Source organism: Oncorhynchus clarkii, chromosome 17, assembly GCF_045791955.1.
Source record: "Oncorhynchus clarkii lewisi isolate Uvic-CL-2024 chromosome 17, UVic_Ocla_1.0, whole genome shotgun sequence".
NCBI lineage: Eukaryota > Metazoa > Chordata > Actinopteri > Salmoniformes > Salmonidae > Oncorhynchus > Oncorhynchus clarkii.
Window position 1 is genome coordinate 67901692 of NC_092163.1, and position 25141 is coordinate 67926832.

Genomic DNA, 25141 nt, shown 5'->3' on the forward strand with positions numbered 1-25141 from the left:
CTCAGGGAATATAAAACTGTCAGGAAGGGAAACATTTCTGGTTGGTCTCAGGGTATATAAAACAGTCAGGAAGGGAAACATTTCTGGTTGGTCTCAGGGAATATAAAACTGTCAGGAAGGGAAACATTTCTGGTTGGTCTCAGGGTATATAAAACAGTCAGGAAGGGAAACATTTCTGGTTGGTCTCAGGGAATATAAAACAGTCAGGAAGGGAAACATTTCTGGTTGGTCTCAGGGAATATAAAACAGTCAGGAAGGGAAACATTTCTGTCTTGTGCTGCGCAGAACATCAGATCTCAACAACGACTGGAGAAATGTTTAACATTACCATGGCTACCACATCCTTATCTACACTGAATAAAAATATAAACGCAACATGTAAAGTGTTGGTCCCATGTTTCATGAGCTGAAATAAAAGATCCCAGAAATGTTCTAAGCTTATACCACTCAAATTTTGTGTACAAATATGTTTACATCCCTGTTAGTGAGCATTTCTCCTTTGGCCAAGATAATCCATCCACCTGACAGGTGTGGCATGTCAAGAAGCTGATTAAACAGCATGATCATTACACATTACACATGTCCCTTGTGCTAGGGACAACAAAAGGCCACTCTAAAATTTGCAGTTTTGTTACACAACACAATGCCACAGATGTATCAAGTTTTGAAGGAGCATAATTGACATGCTGACTGCAGGAATGTCCACCAGAGCTGTTGCCAGAAAATGTAATGTTAAATTCTTCTCACATAGGCCGCCTCCAATGTCATTTTAGAGAATTTGGCAGTACTTCCAACCGGCCTCACAACCGCAGACCAAGTGTATGGCATTGTGTGGTAGAGCGGTTTGCTGATGTCAGCGTTGTGAACAGAGTGCCCCATGGTGGCAGTGGGGTTATGGTATGGGCAGGCATAAGCTACGGACAACGAACACAATTGCATTTTATCGATGGCAATTTGAATGCACAGAAATGCCGTGATGAGATCCTGAGGCCTATTGTCGTGCCATTCATCCGCCGCCATCACCTCATGTTCCACCATGATAATACATGGCCCCATGTCGCATACATTGCCCCAATTCCTGGAAGCTGAAAATGTCCCAGTTCTTCCATGGCCTGCATACTCACCAGACAAGTCACCTATTGAGCATGTTTGGAAGGCTCTGGATCAACGTGTACAACAGTGTGTTCTGGTTCCCTCCAATATCCAGCAACTTTATACAGCCATTGAAGAGGACTGGGACAACATTCCACAATCAACAGCCTGATCAACTACATGCGAATGAGATGTGTCACGCTGCATGAGGAAAATGGTGGTCACACCAGATACCGACTGGTTTTCTGATCCAAGCCCCTACCTTTTTAAAAATTGATTTCAATACACTGATTTCCTTATATGAACTGTAACTGTAATTTCACATTTTTTAAATTGTGAAATGTCCCGCACAATCCGGGACATGTGGTCACCCTTGCTCCACAGCATCCGTGTGTGTGTGTGTGTGTGTGTGTGTGTGTCCGGTGTATAGGTCGGCAGTTCAGGAAAAACTTGAATCAGGCCCCAAACAGGAAGCAAGCACACATGCACACTACACTACACACACACACACAATATGTGTGTGTTCTATCCTGACTCCTTCCTCTCCTCCCCTTTAGACAAACATCCTTCCTGAGAGATTATTTTAATCCCCTATCAGCATTTTCTATTCAGTACACACACACTACCTCTCTCTTTCTCCATCTGTCTCATACACAGACTACCTCTCTCTCCCTCACACACTCACACACACCCTCGGTCTCTCACACAGATAAACGGTCATCTGACTGAACCGTGGTCTGTCCAGTATTAGGACTAATCGATGCAGTCCACCTCTAATTTAGTGTGGGTCATTACACACACGCACAGTCCAGCAGTAATTGATTGTGGGTCGTTAGAAAATTGTACTAATGTGAACAATGGGAGATTAGGGGAATTTTAACGACCACTTCACAGAGCCTCTGCGCACGCACGCACGCATGCACACACACACACACACACAGGTAAGTAATCATGTATAATGATGACTGATTAGAACGTTAATTTCAGAAAAGGTCAGTGTTTTAATAGGTTTGAATTCTATCGGTTTGAATAGGAAATGGTAGTTTGTGTTTCGGTTCCTCTGGATACTGATTGAGAGAGGCACTGCACATTGTCACATGCTGTATAACCAGCACAAAGCCGTGATGATTTATCAGGAAATGGAGGAGGTACATTGACAGTCAACTACCTGAACTTGTCTAATGCTCAATCTCTACTGTGGATACTGAACAAAATGTCACTGTCAACAAACACAGTTATAGCAGTAGACTGCGTCTGCATCTTTCCCTTTGTCTTTCTGTCTCTCTCTGTCTGTTGGTTTAGTGACCCATTTAATGGTGTTAATAAATGATGAACACATTCAGTATTCAGCGCCTAACCCAGCATCTCTCAACTACAGACAAATCACACACACACACGCTCAGCCCGTACAGACATCACAAGCTCCGTATTCAGCAGGCCCACTCTCTCACCAGTGCTTTGTCTGATCAAATATACATTAAATCAGCCTGTGAAAAATCACACACAAACACACAGAGTGAAAAAACACACATTGTGCCTCCTCCATTTCCCCCCATTGTGTGGTAGTCAAAGCAGTCATCCACATCAGGCACACATACCGTTGATACCATCTCCAAGACAGTTAGGAGCTGCTTAAACACACAGACCACTTTAATATCAGTGTTAACCCACAGGGCAGCTTCATTCCTCAATGGAGATTATTATTATTAGAGTGTGTGTGTGTGTGTGTGTGTGTGTGTGTGTGTGTGTGTGTGTGTGTGTGTGTGTGTGTGTGTGCGCGAGAGTGTGTTAGCCCATATCAGCTCATTACCCAGTATCTATCAGTCAGACTCATCTCTCTGGGGTTGGGGGAGAGATGGGGAGACAGGGGGTGGAGTATGCAGACAGACAGCCTAAAGCAGATATTAACTATGGATTCTCATTTGTCATCCCCAGAACAATTCCCTACAGAATCCAATCAATATTTCTATCAGGACTCAAATGGATTCTTGTGTTTTTAGTGGAACAAGTTTACAGGGAGAATTGAAAGCCTATCTTAGAAATGTGGTTTATGTCTAGGTAGAAATGATAGAGCAGGGTACTCCAGTACTATTTGAGAAGGTCCGGTCACACAAATGTCCTAGCTGGTAAAGGTCTGGATGGGGTATTGTCATTTATCGTTGTATTAACAAACCCCCACCTTGTAGCCCCATGCGACCCCATACTGTTCACACCCCTCTTGTTGGCGGAGAGAAAATGTGGCAGTTTTAAAGCTACTTTCCTGCAATTATAGACACTTTGCATGGGGCACATCATTTGTTTGCTGATTTAAAGCTAATTTCCTGCAATTCGACAATATTTTCCATGTCTTACACATGTTTACATGATACCAGGTGTACTTGTGGCCTCTTTGAGCTTGTGAGTGTGTCACGCTTGAGACCATTGTGTGTGTGTGTGTGTGTGTGTGTGTGTGTGTGTGTGTGTGTGTGTGTGTGTGTGTGTGTGTGTGTGTGTGTGCGTGTGCGTGTGTGTGCGTCTGCGTGTGTGTGTGTGTGTTTCTGTTTGGAAAATGTGGCGCTGGACAACATGAACGGGAGATTTTAATTGACCGGCCATTTGAAAAATGTACCGGACACATGCATTGTGTGTGTAACCCATTAGGGTGTCCACCCACTGTGCTCAGAATTCCATTTACATTATGGTAATCCATCTTAACAGATGCAACTCCTGTAATGAAGCAGCCAATAAAATGTTTTTGCCAAAATGTCATTTGTGGAAAAAGGGGAAAACACCATTCTAAACAGCCCAGCTGATGCGAGCGGTACATGACAGAGATGAAAACCTCAGTAGAAAGAGGGTGAATATTAAGATGCTACAACTAGGATTGTTGCTAATATGACAAGGATTGTGCATTTGGCTTCTGGACAATGAAAGAAAGTTGATATGAAAACCAATAGAGCAGGAGATAAATGGCATATGAGGAAGTCTTTCATAGGCAGAGCGTGGCAAAAGACCTAGCTGATTATTGAGTTGTGGCTGTCAGTGAAAAGCATCTAAAATATTTGTGAGGCTGCATGATGAGACACACTCCAATAGTCTCTCATTCACAATTTGACAAGCATGTGATAATGCCTTGAATTTCACAGCTGCATCACCCTTGTGGCCATAATGTACCCTAAAAAAATCCATGCCTTTTGCAGCCTGGAGTGCTGCGTTGCGCCCTTCTCCCTTAGTGTTCCTCTCACTCACATGGCTCTCCGTCACGTGCTGGTCTTTCTCACAGGCTACAAGTGAAGCCAGACACATTGGGGACACAACTGCGAGCGTCCTTATCCAATTCCGAGGGTGCATATTGAAGATATTGGAAGAACTGTCCACATTCCAAACACAGTCTGGGACAGTTGTGGGATGTGATAGATGCAGAATGCAGAATGTTTAGCTTAAAATGTTGATAAACTATTAGGCTATTTCTTCACATTAGAAGCACAGCAATGCACACATGGTAGTAGGTGTCACGTTGTATAAATGATTAGAGACAGTTGCTGGAATACGTAATAGGGGGTTTTAATACTCCACCCAAAAATACAACATGCCATGAAAGACACGGGGACGAAGCCCAAAGCAAACACGTATACAAAAACACAGGGATGTAACCCAAACAAAAGAGCGAGGTTAAACCTCTAATAAATACACGGGGCGAGACCCGCAATACAATACACAGGACGAAACCCGTAATAACAAGTGCGCAACAATGCACGGGACGAGAGCCGTAATAACGAGTACACAATACCAGCAGCATGGGAACCGAAACAACAAAGTACAGGTACTCACAAGACTAACGGACATGGGAACAATAACCGACCACACAATGGTGAACAGAGGGCACATACAGTGGGGCAAAAAAGTATTTAGTCAGCCACCAATTGTGCAAGTTCTCCCACTTAAAAATATGAGAGAGGCCTGTAATTTTCATCATAAGTACACTTCAACTATGACAGACAAAATGAGAAGAAAAAATCCTGAAAATCACATTGTAGGATTTTTAATGAATTTATTTGCAAATTATGGTGGAAAATAAGTATTTGGTCAATAACAAAAGTTTATCTCAATACTTATATACCGTAATTTCCGGACTATAAGCCGCTACTTTTTTCCCACGCGTTGAACCTCGCGGTTTATACAATGACGCGGCTAATTTATGGATTTTTCCCGCTTTCACAAGATTCATGCCGCCAAAAAACAACTGAGCACCGTCACATAATGTGACGTAAATCGAGCGCGCTCAAACTTCCCATCATTCTGATTACGGTAGTCATTTTGTCACCCTCATCATGGCAAAGACACGGAGAAATGCATATGATGCAGCTTTCAAGTTGAAGACGATCGATCTGGCTGTTGGAAAAGGAAATAGAGCTGCTGACAGCGTGGAGCATTGTCAAAAAATCCACTATCATCAACGGGTTTCGAAAGGCTGGACTGCTGCGTGTTGAAGAGGGCAGCGATCCAACATCGGATGAAGCAATTCTGAGGCTATTCAACTCAGTGGTTTCAGTGCACAGGAGGAGGAAGATAGTGACCAATGACTTTCTTGGTAGGCTACTGTTTAATTTTTGTTACAAGCCGTGTTTCGTTAAAGACAATTTATTTTTGTTACAAGCCGTGTTTCGTTTAAAGGCTGTGTAAAGTTCATTTGTTTCAATGTACCGGTAGGCACCTGCGGCTTATAGACATGTGCGGCTTATTTATGTACAAAATACATATTTTTAAATAATTCAGTGGGTGCGGTTTATATTCAGGTGTGCTTAATAGTCCAGCAATTACGGTACCCTTTGTTGGCAATGACAGAGGTCAAACGTTTTCTGTAAGTCAGATCTCCTCTTGAGCAGTGATGTTTTGGGGCTGTTGCTGGGCAACACGGACTTTCAACTCCCTCCAAAGATTTTCCAAAGATCTCAGCATTGAGATTGCCTGCAATGACAACAAGATCAGTCCGAGCACTGATGGAGGGATTGTGCGTTCCTAACTCGGGCAGTTGTTGTTGCCATCCTGTGCCTGTCCCGCAGGTGTGATGTTCGGATGTACCGATCCTGTGCAGGTGTTGTTACACGTGGTCTGCCACTGCGAGGATGATAAGCTGTCCGCCCTGTCTCCCTGTAGCGCTGTCGTAGGCGTCTCACTGTACAGACATTGCAATTTAGTGCCCTGGCCACATCTGCAGTCCTCATGCCTCTTTGCATCATGCCTAAGGCACGTTCACGCAGATGAGCAGGGACCCTGGGCATCTTTCTTTAGGTGTTTTTCAGGGACAGTAGAAAGGCCTCTTTGGTGTCCTAAGTTTTCATAACTGTGACCTTAATTGCCTACCGTTCCACAAGTGCATGTTCATTTATTGTTTATGGTTCATTGAACAAGCATGGGAAACATTGTTTAAACCCTTTACAATGAAGATCTGTGAAGTTATTTGGATTTTTACGAATAATCTTTGAAAGACAGGGTCCTGAAAAAGGTCAGTTTCTTTTTTTGCTGAGTTTATATGCCAGTTAGGCTCTACACCCATTGTAAAGCAGATTAATGTGCTTAACTTAAAGAAGTTATTTGGCACCTGAGTTGGGATACAAACCTTATTAAAACATATAGACCTATGGGCTAGCCTACATGAGGTATATGACTATGATTTGAAAAAGTCACAAAAAAAGGCATTGTTTCTTATGCAGGGCATCATTCACAAGTGATAATATATAATTCACAAGTGATAGGCTAATATTGTCACCTATCAGACTATTCTTGATTTAATATTGTTTTTACATATACTAAATAATGTGTGTGTGACATTTGTTTTGATTTAGAATGGACCATTATCATGCACCTGTATCGAAACAGGGGCAGTAGGAAAAAATACATGTCATCTATGCAATTAAATAGCAGAGGACGTTTTTCCCTGTGGTTTATTTTCATGCCAACCAGGTAGGCTATACTCCTGTTGTAAATATAAGCAATGTACTTCTGGATCCTCGTCTTTTTATCAGAGGCCATCACTCCGTTTTCTCCCGCAATTGCAAAGCCTATAGAAATGTTGCACAACATGGGCTCATAGGCTCTCATGAAGTGTTTGATTACATTTTTGTGTCACACCCTGATTTGTTTTAACTTTTCTTTGTGCTTGTCTCCACCCCCCTCCAGGTGTCGCCCATCTTCCCCATTATCCCCTGTATATTCATACCTGTGTTCTCTGTTTGTCTGTTGCCAGTTCGTTTTGTTTCGTGAAACCTACCAGCGTTTTTTCCCCTTGTTCCTGTCTGTTCTAGTTTCTGTTTTCTAGTTTTTCCCGGTTTCATCTCGGTGTATCAATGTGTCAATGTGTTGATACACAACATTGAGCTCGGTGTATCAATGTGTCCATATGGCAGAGGCTGGTGATCTCGGTGTATCAATGTGTCCATATGGCAGAGGCCGGTGATCTCGGTGTATCAATGTGTCCATATGGCAGAGACTGGTGATCTCGGTGTATCAATGTGTCCATATGGCAGAGGCTGGTGATCTCGCATTAGTTGAATTTGAACTTTGATATTTATATAAATGAAATTTAGATTTTTATGATTAACCACGTGACAATGATTTTGAGAAACTAAAACGTTATTATTGAAATGAAACTGTTCCACAATAATGCACATACAGTTGATGTCGGAAGTTTACAAAAACTTAGGTTGGAGTCATTAAAAATAGTTTTTCAACCACTCCACAAATGTATTTTTAACAAACTATAGTTTTGGCAATGATGTCATGGCTTTAGAAGCTTCTGATAGGCTGATTGAAATAATTTGAGTCAATTGGAGGTGTACCTGTGGATGTATTTCAAGGCCTACCTTCAAACTCAGTGCTTCTTTGCTTGACATCATGGGAAAATCAAATGAAATCAACCATGACCTCAGAAAAAACATTGTAGACCTCCACAAGTCTGGTTCATCCTTGGGAGCAATTTCCAAACGCCTGAAGGTACCACGTTCATCTGTACAAACAATAGTTTGCAAGTATAAACACCATGGGACCACGCAGCCATCATACCGCTCAGGAAGGAGACGTGTTCTATCTCCGAGAGATGGACGCACTTTGGTTCGAAAAGTGCAAATCAATCCTAGAACAATAGCAAAGGACCATGTGAAGATGCTGGAGGAAACAGGTACAAAAGTATCTATATCCACAGTAAAACGAGTCCTATATCGACATAACCTGATAGGCCGGTCAGCAAGGAAGAAGCCACTGCTTCAAAACCGCCATAAAAAAGCCAGACTATGGTTTACAACTGCACATGGGGACAAAGATCGTACTTTTTTGAGAAATGTCCTCTGGTCTGATGAAACAAAAATACAACTGTTTGGCCATAATGGCCATAATGACCATCGTCATGTTTGGAGGAAAAAGGGGGAGGCTTGCAAGCCAAAGAACATCATCCCAACCGTGAAGCACGGGGGTGGCAGCATCATGTTGTGGAGATGTTTTGCTGCAGGGGGGACTAGTGCACTTCAAAAAATAGATGGCTTCATAAGGGAGGAAAATGATGTGGATATATTGAAGCAACATCTCAAGACATCAGTCAGGAAGTTAAAGCTTGGTCGCAAATGGGTCTTCCAAATGGACAATGACCACAAGCGTACTTCCAAAGTTGTGGCAAAATGGCTTAAGGACAACAAAGTCAAGGTATTGGAGTGGCCATCACAAAGCCCTGACCTCAATCCCATAGAAAATTTGTGGGCAGAACTTAAAAAGCGTGTGCGAGCAAGGAGGCCGACAAACCTGACTCAGTTACACCAGCTCTGTCAGGAGGAATGGGCCAAAATTCACCCAACTTATTGTGGGAAGCCTTGTGGAAGGCTACCCGAAATGTTTGACCCAAGTTAAACTATTTAAAGGCAATGCTACCAAATACTAATTGAGTGTATGTAAACTTCTGACCCACTGGGAATGTGATTAAAGAAATAAAAGCTGAAATAAATCATTCTCTCTACTATTATTCTGACATTTCACATTCTTAAAATAAAGTGGTGAACCTAACTGGCCTAAAACTGGGAATTATTACTAGGATTAAATGTCAGGAATTGTGAAAAACTGAGTTTAAATGTATTCGGCTAAGGTGTATGTAAACTTCTGACTTCAACTGCATGAAAATCATAACTGACAGGCGCATCGGTAGAAACGGTAGAATAAATTGTAAGCTTACCTAAACTTGAAACTCACACACTGCCTATTTAGTCTTTATAAAAGAATTGCATCCACCTTTCTATGGTTGGATTTTCAAGCAAGGTTAGACATGCCTCATAATATCAAGTAAAGCAATTAATTATGTTTTCAAAATGCATACTGCCTCCAGCTCACATTGTAAAGTGGTGTGTGACGCGCTGATAGTCTTCCTGCTGTTGTTTTTTAATCCCTGGTTAATTTGACCGCAACAACTGAATTAATCAGCTTTCCGGGTTTTTTTACGGCCAGAAGCCTTCAATTACCAGCTGAAGGAAATCCTGGTGTGTGTGTGTGTGTCTGTATGCCTTCCTGTCGTCTCTATGTGTTTGTCTGTTTATTACTGTCTAACTGCGTTTTGAGTAATTGTGTTGTACTCGAGACCACCAGATGATGAGGATTCCATTTCCTCTTCACATTTCCATCTGTGCAGGAGTGACATTCCTCTCACACCACCTGGGATTGGATTGGGAATAACAGGGAAAAGTCTGCCTGTGGAATTCCAAAGCTGTGAAATGGGGCGTGCTATTCATTGTTGCTCTGCTGAGCTGCTGGGTCTGGAATACAGGGCTTAGGAGTTACATAGGTTTATTTTCCTATTGCCAGACCAGCCCTGAGGATGGGGAGAAAGAGGAAGAGGAAGAGGGGCTGACAACCCCTCCACATCCTACCACCTCCCCCTTTCAAGAGCCTAACACAATAAACTGTCTATGCAGAGCCGAGTGTGTGTGTGGGTCAGTGTATGCGTTTGCACGTGTGAATGTGTGTAGTTGGCCTGACACAATAATGCTATTAGGGGTGAATATATTCATTTTCCTTGGAGGGAACATGTGCTTTCCTTGCAGGGTGCAGATGAATGTCCTAGTGGGGCTCTGCTGGGAGGGAGAGACACCACAGCTATTCAGAAAGAGAGAGACAGGAGCAGAATTAAGATAGAGAGAGACAGGAGCAGAATTAAGACAGAGAGCGATAGGAACAGAATTAAGACAGAGAGAGATAGGAGCAGAATTAAGACAGAGAGAGATGGGAGCAGAATTAAGACAGAGAGAGACAGGAGCAGAATTAAGACAGAGAGGAGGACAAGACATAGCTGGTTTATTCAGCAGCTTCACACTGATCTGTCAATCCCTGTCTGTGTGTGTGTGTGTGTGTGTGTGTGTGTGTGTGTGTGTGTGTGTGTGTGTGTGTGTGTGTGTGTGTGTGTGTGTGTGTGTGTGTGTGTGTGTGTGTGTGTGTGTGTGTGTTTGCAAAATGTGCAAGTTGGCCTAACAGACTGCCTGTAATGTCAGAGTAGACAGACAGGATCTGAGGACTCACAGCATTGGGTGATCATAACACACGCCATAACACATACACACCATAACACACATACATCATAATACACACACACCATAATACACACACACCATAACACACACACCATAACACACACATACTGTAATATACACATCAGAAAGATTAAGACTAGGGATATATCGGTGAACCTATCGGAATCAGCCGATATTAGCTAAAAATGCCAACGTCGGGATCAGCCCGATGTCTAGTTTAACGCACTACACGTGCAACACAGCATTCCTAACCTAGCCCACAATGTCTGCTGTGTGGATCCAGCAGCTAATCCTTATTGTTGCTAGCTTCACATAGATGGGTACGACCACCATTAATCAAATAGGAACTGTCTTATAAATTAGGGTTATTTTAGATGATGACACCTAGCTAGCTAACTATGGCTACTGAAACAGATTATGTCGTTTTGCTATGTTTTGGGGGAAGAACATGGTTTGCATCCATGAGCTAGCTAGATTTTTTTATAACCAGCACTGTAGGTGCCCAAGACAACTTTACCAGCATCATAGCATATGTATCGTTGAATCGTGACATATGAAATACGAGTGTTAGTGTAATCAATGTATAATAACTATGTAAAAAATGTATGAATAAGTTTAATTATTATTTGACGTGCAGTCATATTCAGGCCCTGATTGGTCAACAAGCTTATCTGACACATCAAATAGTGTTATTTGACGTGTATCTTTATCGACACACAAAGACGCAAACGACGTTCCATAGAAATCCTGGTTGAGAATGAAACGACTGAACAAATTAACAATGAAACAGCACAGAGAGTAAGTGAAAGAAATAGTTTTTGATTATGTTTTACTGGTAATGGGGACATACGTAAATGCCAACAAAATAACCTTTTGGTCAGTGTGTGTGTGTGTGTGTGTGTGTGTGTGTGTGTGTGTGTGTGTGTGTGTGTGTGTGTGTGTGTGTGTGTGTAACCTTTATTTAACTAGGCAAGTCAGTTAATTAAGAACAAATTCTTATTTACAATGACCGCCCAGACAACGCTGTAGTGACGCACCAGGGACTGTAGTGACGCCTCTTGCACTAAGATGCAGTGCCTTAGACCGCTGCGTCCATGTGTGTGTGTTAACTATTTAACTGTACTAGAAAGATTTAAAGGCCGTTAAAATGTAAAATATCGGTAATCGGTATTGGGTTTTTTTGCAAGGAAAATATCGGACCTACACAAACTCTAAACAATGCTAAACACCGCAGCACAAACTCACAAGACCCTTTACATTGGTAAGCACAATAGACACTCTTTGCAAACTGGTAAACATACATGTAACTCTGCATGCTGTTAAAGACAGTGATGTGTCCTCCTGTCCTCAGAGAACAGGAGGACACAGCAGCCTGCTATAGCCTCAGAACCTCCCAGCCACAGCCTACCACACCAGACACCAGGATAGTAATCTGTCCTCAGAGAACAGGAGGACACGGCAGCCTGCTATAGCCTCAGAACCTCCCAGCCACAGCCTACCACACCAGACACCAGGATAGTAATCTGTCCTCAGAGAACAGGAGGACACGGCAGCCTGCTATAGCCTCAGAACCTCCCAGACACAGCCTACCACACCAGACACCAGGATGGCAATCTGTCCTCAGAGAACAGGAGGACACGGCAGCCTGCTATAGCCTCAGAACCTCCCAGCCACAGCCTACCACACCAGACACCAGGATAGTAATCTGTCCTCAGAGAACAGGAGGACACGGCAGCCTGCTATAGCCTCAGAACCTCCCAGCCACAGCCTACCACACCAGACACCAGGATAGTAATCTGTCCTCAGAGAACAGGAGGACACGGCAGCCTGCTATAGCCTCAGAACCTCCCAGCCACAGTCTACCACACCAGACACCAGGATGGCAATCTGTCCTAAGAGAACAGGAGGTCACGTCAGCCTGCTGTAGCCTCAGAACCTCCCAGCTACAGCCTACCACACCAGACACCAGGATGGCAATCTGTCCTCAGAGAACAGGAGGACACGGCAGCCTGCTATAGCCTCAGAACCTCCCAGCCACAGCCTACCACACCAGACACCAGGATGGCAATCTGTCCTCAGAGAACAGGTCACGTCAGCCTGCTGTAGCCTCAGAACCTCCCAGCTACAGCCTACCACACCAGACACCAGGATGACAATCTGTCCACAAGCTCATCCACAAGCACAACACTGTCATGTCCAATGGGCATGACACGAAATGGCAGAAAACACTTAGAAATAGATTATGTAGATTTACTTATGACATTTTAGTAAGAACAAATGTTCTGCTTCAAAACGCTTTCCTTTTTCATTCGTACTCAACACAGACCCCGTGCAGCAGTCTAAGACACTTGGCCAGGCATGAAACCCGTCAGAAAACATGGGAACAAGTCATTGTCAACATCTCAGATCCTACATGGCTTCATTAAGATGTTGCTTAGCAATAAAGAGCCATACTATTTGTGAAAACATCTGCCCTGCTTCCCTGTTCTATTCCCTGTGTGGGGGGAGAGAGACAAAAAATAAAGGAAGAGAGAGAGGACATGGGTTATACTTCCCAGTCTCCTCCTCATTGGACCAACCAGCCTCTCTTTCTACCCCTCTCTTCTAGCAGGGGTTGTCATGGAAATTGGGTAAAGAGGGGGGAGTCAGCTATTTCAGACTGTTGGGATGCAGCTACCCTGACTAGTTTATGATGAAGTGTTGTCTGTTCCTTTTCCTCCATCCTTCCCAAACCCATTACAGAGAGGAGAGGGAGAAGATGAGGGTAAAGGGATCTTATCACTTCATCTTCGGTGGCTGCGGTGCTGTTCATTAGGAGGGTAATATCCTGTCCTCTCTCTCCTGTTCTCACTCTACAGTTTCCTCTCCAAGCTCTATTACCGCTACATTTCCCCAGCTCAGATGTAAATATAACATGACTGACTCCCTCACCATGACAATACCATGATCACCCTGACAACAAACATCGATAAACCATCAGCGAGTGAAGAGTTAACCCGCTAAACACCACCCCAGCCCACCTCTCTCCCCACTCCCCCGTGAAGAAAACTCGACAAAACCACTGGTGCTCCCTTCGACCGGTTCGTGGCGACATCCGTGAACCTCGGACAGACTCTCTCACGTGAGGCGACAGGCCATAAATTCACAATTTGGTCCTATTCCTAACGTTGGTCTGAATGCCCGATGTCTGTCTCTCGCACACGAAACACGGAAGACACCGGGAAATTAATTTCTCTAAAACAGAACCACACCAGCATGCAGGGAGAGAAAACGCCCTGCGTTGTTCCACAGGCATGTCGAATCTAAACCCTGCGAGTAGGCTACACACATAATACTCAACCTGGAGAGCAAAATCCCATAATGTCGTATTAATGCGGTATATGTACGCACCAATACCGCATAATTCAAACATAAGGCTTTCAGATGTATTTGTATTATCTGCGGACGGTTTGGTAGGCTAGTCTCTATAAAATGTTGCTATCGAGATGTTCTTATCAATAGAACGCTTTGATTTGACACCGCAGTAGGCTATGATGACAATTAAACAACAATAATCTCCCTACTAAACCCATCAAAGGACCCACACTTTTTTAACCTTTGGTAAAAGTAATAAGCTATTATAGTTTGAATATTTGGGTATGCTAAACAAGGATAAATGATCCTATCCACGTTGACGTATCCACGAATAGGAAAAGAAATGCGACAAGCCTTTGTGGAAAGGATAGCCTACATGAGCGCAAAGAGCAGCATGTTTAACAATATAAACTTGTTATAAAAGTATTACCTTTAACTTGAGTTTCATATTCGGCTACGATCTCCTTGTCCTTTCGGAATTTGGCCGGAGACGTCATGGCTGGTTCTTCTACTCAAAAACACTAGACTTCGCAATACTGGGTTAAAGAAGTAATCAGGAAAAAAAAGAGTAACTATGATATTTCGTCTGGAAGAATACCCCACTGAAAGATTGTATCGAGTAACCCCCACAGCCCGTGGAATGGTATTGTGTTCTGCCCCTTCACTCTGCCCGCATTGTGAGAGTTTGGCGCTGCCGCATTCCCATTCGTTTGGATCCTTTCCTTAATGTGTCCTCAAAACCAGTTACAGAGCAAACGGAGGATATATGCATTCCCTCCAAACCAACAATAACCAACGAGTCAGCAAGGTCGGATGAGGAGACTCCTAAAAAGTTTAGTCCTTCAGTAAGTGGCTGTCACCACGACGGTCAGAGGCTGGGCTGGCTCCTTGGCTCTATGCTCTTCCCCCTAGAGTGAGAGAGGGGTACATAGATGAGCTGGGAAGCCAATATGCAGACAAGGAGACAGACATACACTGTGCATGTGCCACATTCATTTGGTTGATACATAAATGGCATTGCTTGACCATACATATTCATTATTACATGTAATACTGTGTAGGCCTATGTATGGATAAAATACTCTGGCCTTTATACATTCAATCAAATGTATTTATAAAGCCCGTTTTACATCAGCCAATGTCATAAAGTGTTATACAGAAACCCAGCCTAAAAAAAACTAAAAGCAAGCAATGCAGATGTAGAAGCACAGTGTATAGGAAAAACTCCATAGAAAGGCAGGAACCTAGGAAGAAACCTAGAGAGGAACCAGGCTCTGAGGGGTGGCCAGTCCTCTTCTGGCTGTGCCAGGTGGAGATTATAATAGTACATGGCCAAGATTTTCAAACGTCCATAGATGAACAGCAGGGTCAAATAATAATAATCACAGTGGTTGTAGAGGGTGCAGTGGTTCTCATAATACATCATTCAAATTACATTAACAGACACCTTTATTGGTACTGCAGTGATAGGGTCAGAAACTGGGTTTTGCAATGTGTCTGGGGTTGGGAGGGCAGTCAGATCAAATCCGACTGTGGGTCTCATAATAGACAGTGATGCTCAGAGTTGGTGAATGGACCATTGCCGACATACTACACTGTAATAACAAATAGGGGTAATCTGACTATACTTAATTGTTGTATGGCTACTGACAAATGACCTAATAGAAATGGAATAGATTGTTCATGCTGGGCCCATTAATAGTAATATTGGAATAAGCCCAGAGAACATAAAGTTAAAATATGTCAGTCCAATGTGGTCCATGACATTGACAATATAATTTTCCTGAGAACACAGTATTCAACTTTGGTGCCTTGAAAACAGCAAACACTCAGAAAACATCATAACACCGGACTACCTTTATTAAAGACATGCTCCGGAACTCAGATGATAGCACATGGTACCATTATTAAAGACATGCTCCGGAACTCAGATGATAGCACATGGTACCGTTATTAAAGACATGCTCCGGAACTCAGATGATAGCACATGGTACCGTTATTAAAGACATGCTCCGGAACTCAGATGATAGCACATGGTACCGTTATTAAAGACATGCTCCGGAACTCAGATGATAGCACATGGTACCGTTATTAAAGACATGCTCCGGAACTCAGATGATAGCACATGGTACCGTTATTAAAGACATGCTCCGGAACTCAGATGATAGCACATGGTACCGTTATTAAAGACATGCTCCGGAACTCAGATGATAGCACATGGTACCTTTATTAAAGACATGTCCTGTGGGCTCAGTTGGTAGAGCATGGTGTTTACAATGCCAGGGTTGTGGGTTCGATTCCCATGGGGGACCAGTATGAAAAGGTACAACAAATGTATGCACTCATTAGTACTACAGTAAGTCGCTCTGGATGAGAGCATCTGCTAAATTACTAACGTACATATTGCCGACTAGTTAGGTTTGAAATTATTTGAAAAGCGTCTGTTTTCTGGAATATGTGCAGCGCAATTTTCCTTACACTTTCCACCCACGTTGGTCAGCCCCCTAGCAATTCGAGTTCCAGACAATGAGCTTCAGCCACTAGCCATTTGAGTGACAGCTAGTAAGATCCACACGCAAGCAGACCAAGAGAGAGGCCAATGGCATAGTGCACATATCTACACAGGTTCAGGGACCACTTTTGTCTCGAGTGCTATTTTCAGAACTACTGGCTAAAAAGTATTTTAAAAAGTACGGGAGAATCTCTTTAAGGGTTTGTATATAAGCAGACTAAAGCAGTTACTAACTGTTCATTAGTTTAACATAAACTCCAGTACTGTTATAAAATAGGCCTATCTCATTGGTTTAAACTGAATGATAGTCATTTCGTCGCTTTGCAAAACAGGCATATTACAATGTCAACCAATGAGTTATGGCTAAAAGCGTCTGCTTAATGGCATATTCGTTATAACGGTTTAACTAAACTAACTTTACAACACCTTTAGAGGGCTGCAACATTGAATTGTAGGATAAAAACCTGGTAAAATTATATAAAGAATTGGTCTTTTTTACAGACACCCTGTAGATAAGTGAAGTTTAAAGAATGGTGAATTTAGCGATCAGACAGACTGGTTTCACTAGTCTAGAATGCGGCATTTCGCCATTTTTAGCCATAGGAAATCTCGGTACTAGAGTAAGGCTAACGAGCTAGCCAAGTCTTTGGGATACCGTTACCTAGCTAGCTAACTAACGTTAGCTACTAGAATTTCTTGTCCAAACGTATGAGTTGCAAAATGTTACACTTTTCTGTGTGTGTGCTATAAACATACAGCATTGCACATGTTTTACAATGCGAGTTGCTTAAAGCATGCACCACATTTTACCTCTTATGTCGATTTCGATGACAAATACGAGCTTTCCTATTTCATTTCCGTCCCATATGAAGAGTTTTGGGGTGTTTTTCTCACAAATTCTCCAAAATAACCCCGCCTCTTTTCATGGAACAAGAGGAGAGTTTTCCATCTTTCGATTGGTTGAATTGATTAGGATTGGCATACAATCAAGGAGCGGAGTCAGTTATGCTGAGCCTTTTTGGGGGGAATAAAATAAACAGACAATCAAACGTCATTGAGTTCAAGAATTGACAAGAACATGAAAGACAAACAACAAAAAAAACAGAAAAATTTGTTATGACAGCATAAGAGAATGTGACAATGACACTTACTCAGAATATAATCATTATAATATTGGACTTTAGAAAAGCTTTTCTTATTATTTAGTCATTTCAGAGACTCAATTAACAACATGAAGGGTATTTAAACAAACACTTAATTTAAAATATTTGGTTTTGTTGATATATACAATTTACCAACCAAAATCATGACATTAGTTGCACATTTCAAGAGTTCAGAGTACTGTCTAAAAATGTTATAACATTTAATATCAACAGAGTGACCAGTTTTACTTAGTATGTACTCCTCCATATCGCTGTATGTACGAACAACTATTTTTTTTAAAAATGTGTCAGCGTTTCAGGTCCATCATTGCAGAACGTACACGTGTCTGTACACAATGTCTGTTGAGACCATTGTGTTGGAGGGGTACATATTGTGCAAATTATTTAGGTGCAACTCTCTTATTTTATTAGAAATACAAATGTAAAGGGACAAAGCCAAACCCTTCGCCATTGAATGGCTGATAGTTGTGAATTCGATTATGCTGAGCTTGGGGCAAAGCGTTACATTTTCCATACACTATATGTTTGAATATTCAGTTTTCATTGGCAGATTAAGCGGTTTTTTTTAATCAAAAGCAATCACTTTTGCATGTGAAAACACAGAATCCTACTAATTACTTCACGTGCTTAATTGCGTCGCTTTTGTTTTGAGACGATTTCGCCATGGGCTTTGAACCGGGCACCTCACGCCCGGGAGGCAGCCCGCTTCCGAAACCATTGCAAATTTTCACACGGTGCAACACACGGTCCAGATGAATTGAATCCCCTCATTATTACTTGGGCGACGGTCTTGATATATTTGTACCCAATCAGCTTTGTAGTTGTGCGATTATGTTACCCAATGGAATATATTTTTTGTCCTCGAGAGCCAATCGAAATTCGACATAGGGCTGTTTTTAAAAATGTTTCAGGAAGTATTGGTAGCTACCAGGAAGTTGTAAACAATAAACACAACAACGAAGCTAGCTGGCTATTACATTGTACTAAATCTGTGACCGCAACGAATTAACGTTAGTCGTTGAAGAGCAGGTTGAAGATAAATAGAAAATGGCAAGAGCTAATTTGAACATCTGATGGTGCTGTGTTTTTATGGTCACTCTCGTGATGTTAGCTTGTGGCTCTGTTTTGACAAGTAGATAGCTACTGTAGATTGCTATCAACCACATTATTCGCTATCAACAAGGATCGATAACTATCTAGCTAAACCTCCAATATAACATTAGACGTGGAAACGTCTAATTTGTGGCTTCTCTTTTATAATTCACCTGCTGCTAACTTCCAGCTAACTGTTGATAGCTAGTCAACGAACTAGCTAGCTATTTAGTAACAATAATAGGTTAGTTAGCTAAATAGCGTTTTAAATAACGTTAGCGTCAGATCAGCTACCATTGCTACATTGATCGATCTGTTCTGACGCACATTTCCTCTGGACATTGGGATTCGAAAGCTAGAAGAACGGTATTTAAAGAGCATGTCTACCTCCAACTTCAAAAACAAATGTGTCACTCAAGTGAATTGTATATACTGTGAGAGTCTACTCTGCACAAGAGGAATGAAGGCAGTACTTCTCGCAGACACAGAAATTGAGCTGTTCTCTACTGACATACCGCCCAACAGGTAAGCAATACAACCACTATGTTATGAAATTATCACTGACTGTGTGGAATGAGTTGTGACAAATGAGCTAATGACGGTTATGGTTTATATGAGGATCTCTCATCACTGTCTGTTGTTTGGAGGGGTTCATAACTTTATATGTTGAGTGTTTGTGATACTGTGAGACATAGGAAGTATAATGGATAAATTATAATCCATTATCTCCCTCTATGGCTAGAATGTGATGGTGCCCCTTTGTTCTTTAACAATCCCCATAACACCCCCCACCCCCTCTTCTAGAAGTGTTGACTTTGTGGCCAGCTGCTACTCTACAGAGAGCTGCAAATGCAAACTGAGAGACATCGCCTGTCTGAAATGGTATGTAATGTAGCATTATTGTAAACACAGATTTGTCTACTCACATTACACTAACCAGTTTGCATTCATTATATATGTGCTTTGTGGTTACACAATAGCATTACTAGACAGACAATTGTTGTGGCTGCTTTATTAATATTTACCTTAGAAAATGTTAATGTCTGCAAATGTCCATGTCTAGTGTTGTGCTTCAGTTGGAAAGTTGTTCAGCCAGCAGTTTGTCGGGTACAGTGAGGCTTTTGTCAGGACCCTTTTGTATCCCCAGGGCTTCGTTGTTGTACACAGAAACACATCAGTCAGATAACGGACACCTACTGATAGTTAGCACTTTCACAGGTGCTTGCTATAAAACGCTGACATTTTTTATCTCTCCCTCCCTCCATATCTCTCTCTCCCTCTCCCTTTTTCTCTATCTATGTCCCTCTCACTCTTTACTTCCCCTTTCTCTCTCAATCCCCCTCTCCAGTGGTAATTTTGTGGGGTATCACGTGGTAGCCCCATGTAAGCCCTGCCTGCTGTCCTGTAACAATGGCCATTTCTGGATGTTTAACAGTGATGCTGTGTCCACCCTTAACAGATTGGATGCTACAGGTTAGAACTCCAAGCTCACAGACCTCTGGGTAAATCCATTTGAATGTAATCACTTTTTGACAGAACCCCTTTTGATTTGAACAAAACCTTCCATACATAGTTGCCCATTGTAGAATTGCTCATAAAGTGACTTTTTGGACCTGAGCGCCAAACATTCAAGAGATAAAGGTGCTCAAAGTTGACCCAAAAGATAGACGGTTGAGATGGATATGATTTAAAAGCTGACAAACGTGGTTGTCCAACTATTTTTATCATTTCTGGAAAATAGATCATGTTGTGTTTCAATCCGATGGCAGACACAACACATAAGCCAAAGATTACAGTGCCTTGCGAAAGTATTCGGCCCCCTTGAACTTTGCGACCTTTTGCCACATTTCAGGCTTCAAACATAAAGATATAAAACTGTATTTTTTTGTGAAGAATCAACAACAAGTGGGACACAATCATGAAGTGGAACGACATTTATTGGATATTTCAAACTTTTTTAACAAATCAAAAACTGAAAAATTGGGCGTGCAAAATTATTCAGCCCCTTTACTTTCAGTGCAGCAAACTCTCTCCAGAAGTTCAGTGAGGATCTCTGAATGATCCAATGTTGACCTAAATGACTAATGATGATAAATACAATCCACCTGTGTGTAATCAAGTCTCCGTATAAATGCACCTGCACTGTGATAGTCTGAGGTCCGTTAAAAGCGCAGAGAGCATCATGAAGAACAAGGAACACACCAGGCAGGTCCGAGATACTGTTGTGAAGAAGTTCAAAGCCGGATTTGGATACAAAAAGATTTCCCAACCTAAACATCCCAAGGAATACTGTGCAAGCGATAATATTGAAATGGAAGGAGTATCAGACCACTGCAAATCTACCAAGACCTGGCCGTCCCTCTAAACTTTCAGCTCATACAAGGAGAAGACTGATCAGAGATGCAGCCAAGAGGCCCATGATCACTCTGGATGAACTGCAGAGATCTACAGCTGAGGTGGGAGACTCTGTCCATAGGACAACAATCAGTCGTATATTGCACAAATCTGGCCTTTATGGAAGAGTGGCAAGAAGAAAGCCATTTCTTAAAGATATCCATAAAAAGTGTCGTTTAAAGTTTGCCACAAGCCACCTGGGAGACACACCAAACATGTGGAAGAAGGTGCTCTGGTCAGATGAAACCAAAATTGAACTTTTTGGCAACAATGCAAAACGTTATGTTTGGCGTAAAAGCAACACAGCTGAACACACCATCCCCACTGTCAAACATGGTGGTGGCAGCATCATGGTTTGGGCCTGCTTTTCTTCAGCAGGGACAGGGAAGATGGTTAAAATTGATGGGAAGATGGATGGAGCCAAATACAGGACCATTCTGGAAGAAAACCTGATGGAGTCTGCAAAAGACCTGAGACTGGGACGGAGATTTGTCTTCCAACAAGACAATGATCCAAAACATAAAGCAACATCTACAATGGAATGGTTCAAAAATAAACATATCCAGGTGTTAGAATGGCCAAGTCAAAGTCCAGACCTGAATCCAATCGAGAATCTGTGGAAAGAACTGAAAACTGCTGTTCACAAATGCTCTCCATCCAACCTCACTGAGCTCGAGCTGTTTTGCAAGGAGGAATGGGAAAAAATGTCAGTCTCTCGATGTGCAAAACTGATAGAGACATACCCCAAGCGACTTACAGCTGTAATCGCAGCAAAAGGTGGCGCTACAAAGTATTAACTTAAGGGGGCTGAATAATTTTGCACGCCCAATTTTTCAGTTTTTGATTTGTTAAAAAAGTTTGAAATATCCAATAAATGTCGTCCCACTTCATGATTGTGTCCCACTTGTTGTTGATTCTTCACAAAAAAATACAGTTTTATATCTTTATGTTTGAAGCCTGAAATGTGGCAAAAGGTCGCAAAGTTCAAGGGGGCCGAATACTTTCGCAAGGCACTGTATGTGAAATAGGCTCTAAGCTACAACATATGCAAAAATTCAAATGCATTTTTAGATAATTGACGTTAAGCCATTAGAAAATAGATATATAATAATATAATTTTGTTTTTCAAAAAAATAATATAATAGTTTGACAACACTGCGAGCTTTTAAATGATAGCAAACTCAGCCATTTATATTTGTCAGTGATGAAGACATGGATGTCTCATGGTATGGTGTGGTATGCAAAATGGGTCAACTTTGAGCACCTTTATGAACTGAAAGGTTTTGTTATTGAGGTCCAAAAAGGCATTTTATGACCACTTCTTCCATGGCCAAACATATATGGAAAGTTGTTTTTTTTTTTATATCAAAAGGGATGCTGTCAAAAAGTGACAGAAATCAAATGGATTTACCCCTCTTACCAATTGATGAACAATAGACTGTATTCTGAGAAGACTGTCCTAAACCATAGTTAGTCAAAGTAATATACATGTAAAGAAGAATTACCCTAAATGCACAGTTTGTGACAAGATACCGATACCCCCTAAGGCTAAGCAACACTGACTGACTGACTGACACAACACATTGCAACATGTGTGGCATTATGTGTTGACTCTTCTGATTGAATTATTGTTGAATTATTTAGAGAGGTCGTGCAAAGCCTGAATGCCAGGCTGTTTCTACTTTAGCCAATTTGTTATTGACTTAGCTTGTCAGCAAGGAAAGACTGTTCCTTAAACTGTCCCTGCACACACAAACGCTGTGTCTTCTGTTGCAGGTTTGAACCTATTGCTGTGGGGAGACCTTCCCGAGCTGGAGGACAGTGAGAACGAGGGATCAGACACCCCATCGGAGGAGGAGTGCATCAGGTAGAGAGAGATGGATGACCGATGGAAGAGAAACAGAAGAGAGGCCTTACCCTGTGACCATATCCCCCCCCCCCCTTCCCAAAAGCACACAATCCCCACGCATTCTACGCATTCACGCATTTCGGTTACGCGTTGGACAAGTAACCGAAAGGTTGCGAGGTCGAATCCTCAAGCTGACAAGGTAAAAATCTGTCGTTCTGCCCCTGAACAAGGCAGTTAACCTCCTGTTCCTAGGCCGTCATTGAAAATAAGAATTTGTTCTTAACTGACTTGTCTAGTTAAATAAAGGTTAAAAAATATACAATTCTAAAATCTCTCTCTCTGTGGGGGGGAATCAATGGTAGAACTGGACTGTCGGAACTGCCTTCTCTCTTTAAACTCACCACTGAATCCCCATTCAAACAAACTCATTAGCTTTCGGTTTCACTGGCGGATGGATGTCTTAACATTTCGCATGGCTGTTTTATACCCTTTGGGTAGCCTATTGCCATTGGACGCTGGATTGAACTTTGTACGTTGTATTTTAGGTTTTCTTCAGTCTTTTGTTAGTGCTTGAACAATCGATTACAATGAGGTTGTGTTTAGGTTTTAGAAACTGACATTGTTGACCTATTTGCCAGTTATCTTGCGTTGGTCTTTCATGAGGAGGGCCAGTGTCACCAACAGATGGTACTAGTACATAAAGTATAGGTACATTTTTGGTTCTAGGGCTCCTCAGTGATGGAATAGAAGGTACTCAATGAAAATAGAGGAGGCCACATGGCAACGGAGCTGGAAAGAAAATACATGATCATGAAAGGAAAGTCAATGTCCACTCATTCTTACATTGTTGATATAGTAAAAACATTGCAGCAAAAACAGTGAAAGAAAATGTACCTTATATTCCGAGCAGATATCCTAACCCTGTATGATTCAACGCTGAACTGTTGTGTGCTTGAAAGAGCACAATGAATGAGTATATAGATCTGAGTATACTGTGAATCTGAGTATAGGAGTCACTTGTGTATAGAGCTGACCTTTCCATTGCTGCAGAAGCTTTTGCTTCAGACAACGTTCTAGACTTGTATTCTAATGGCCTTGGATCTGATTTTATGAAGAACTGTGGGCTCACTGTCATTGTAGTTCATGCTTACCCTCTCACTGGAAGTAAATGTTTCATCTTTTTTGTGATGCTTCGGTGCCCAGCAAGTACTGTCACAATGAGTAACATATCTTAAAGTAGCATTTAATATACCTCCCAGTTCAAACAGACAAGCTATGCCTGTATTAACAAGGATATGTTGAAGCTCCAATTGAAAAGTATTTGTTTTGTGGTCATAACTGACAGTATGAAAGATGGACGTACACACCAAATACCTGAGATGGCAGTCACCAATTAAGATTCCTGTCTTTGTAGCAATTATTTATTTAAGTTATGTTCTAAGCTCTGGCTAAGTGTATTGCATCTTGTGATATAATATACAAAATTAATAGAAAATTATGATCCAAATCATACAGACCAAATATCTTTAACCACTTATTTTCCTTTTGTTTACAATAGTTGTATTGTATTTACAAAAGCAATGTTTTGTAGTGTGCTGTATTTTTTTCTGTTTCTATTTGACATTTCTCTTGCATTTGAGTGTTTTATGTTTGGAGGCTGATACCTTAGTGAAGGTAGCTAGTGATCAGCTGAGAGCTTCCTATGGCATAGACCATAGTTGGGAGATATTCAACCACTATCAAAACAGTGACTTTTTTTATTTATTTATATATATATATTTTTATCTGACTTTAATATGATTAATTTAAGTAGTGTGGTTTTATTTATCAATTTGTATTTATTTATTAACAAACATATTGCTGTCTTTATACTGATGTTATTTGCCCTGCTGAAAAAATATCTTTTGAAATGCCACTGATCCTGAATTGGTCGTTTGAAACATTACTTTTTTATGCTTATTGTATTGATAATACACCTTTTCCAAAATATCCATTGTGTTTTGTGAACTTTTTGGTAACCAAAAATCTGCAGCTAACACAGCTAGTGTACTTAAGCAAAGTATATTCCTAACTGTGTATGTGTAATGGCCGTGGAAGTGATGTTGGATGTTTGCTTTGACTGTCTATGTCCTGACCGGTCAGCCGT

General features: G+C 41.7%; 2 protein-coding genes across 2 annotated transcripts in view; one reads left to right on the top strand and one right to left on the bottom strand.

The window, feature by feature from the left end:
• LOC139371302 (SLIT-ROBO Rho GTPase-activating protein 2-like) overlaps positions 1–17386 on the bottom strand; it is a 157553-nt gene extending 140167 nt beyond the window's left edge. Inside the window, exons 1-2 of the mRNA XM_071111613.1 lie at positions 17308–17386; positions 14416–14893 (exon numbers count right to left, since the gene is read on the bottom strand). Of these exons, the coding sequence (XP_070967714.1) occupies positions 14416–14482 (67 nt within the window). The 5' untranslated portion in view covers positions 14483–14893; positions 17308–17386. The remainder of the gene's footprint in view (positions 1–14415; positions 14894–17307) is intronic.
• Positions 17387–18623: 1237 nt separating this feature from the next.
• Positions 18624–24757, top strand: LOC139369898 (protein FAM72A-like). The gene is made up of 4 exons (XM_071109178.1): positions 18624–19277; positions 19557–19634; positions 20101–20225; positions 22923–24757. Exons 1-4 carry the CDS (start codon positions 19132–19134, stop codon positions 23015–23017), a joined length of 444 nt encoding a protein of 147 aa, XP_070965279.1. The 5' UTR covers positions 18624–19131; the 3' UTR covers positions 23018–24757.
• The last annotated feature ends 384 nt before the right edge of the window (positions 24758–25141 follow it).

Coding starts and splice junctions, on each gene's coding strand:
- LOC139369898 (XM_071109178.1), top strand. CDS start 19,132: ATGTCTACCTCCAACTTCAAAAACAAATGTGTCACTCAAGTGAATTGT. Junction 19,635..20,100: donor GACATCGCCTGTCTGAAATG/GTATGTAATGTA, acceptor CCCCCTCTCCAG/TGGTAATTTTGTGGGGTATC. Junction 20,226..22,922: donor TAACAGATTGGATGCTACAG/GTTAGAACTCCA, acceptor CTTCTGTTGCAG/GTTTGAACCTATTGCTGTGG.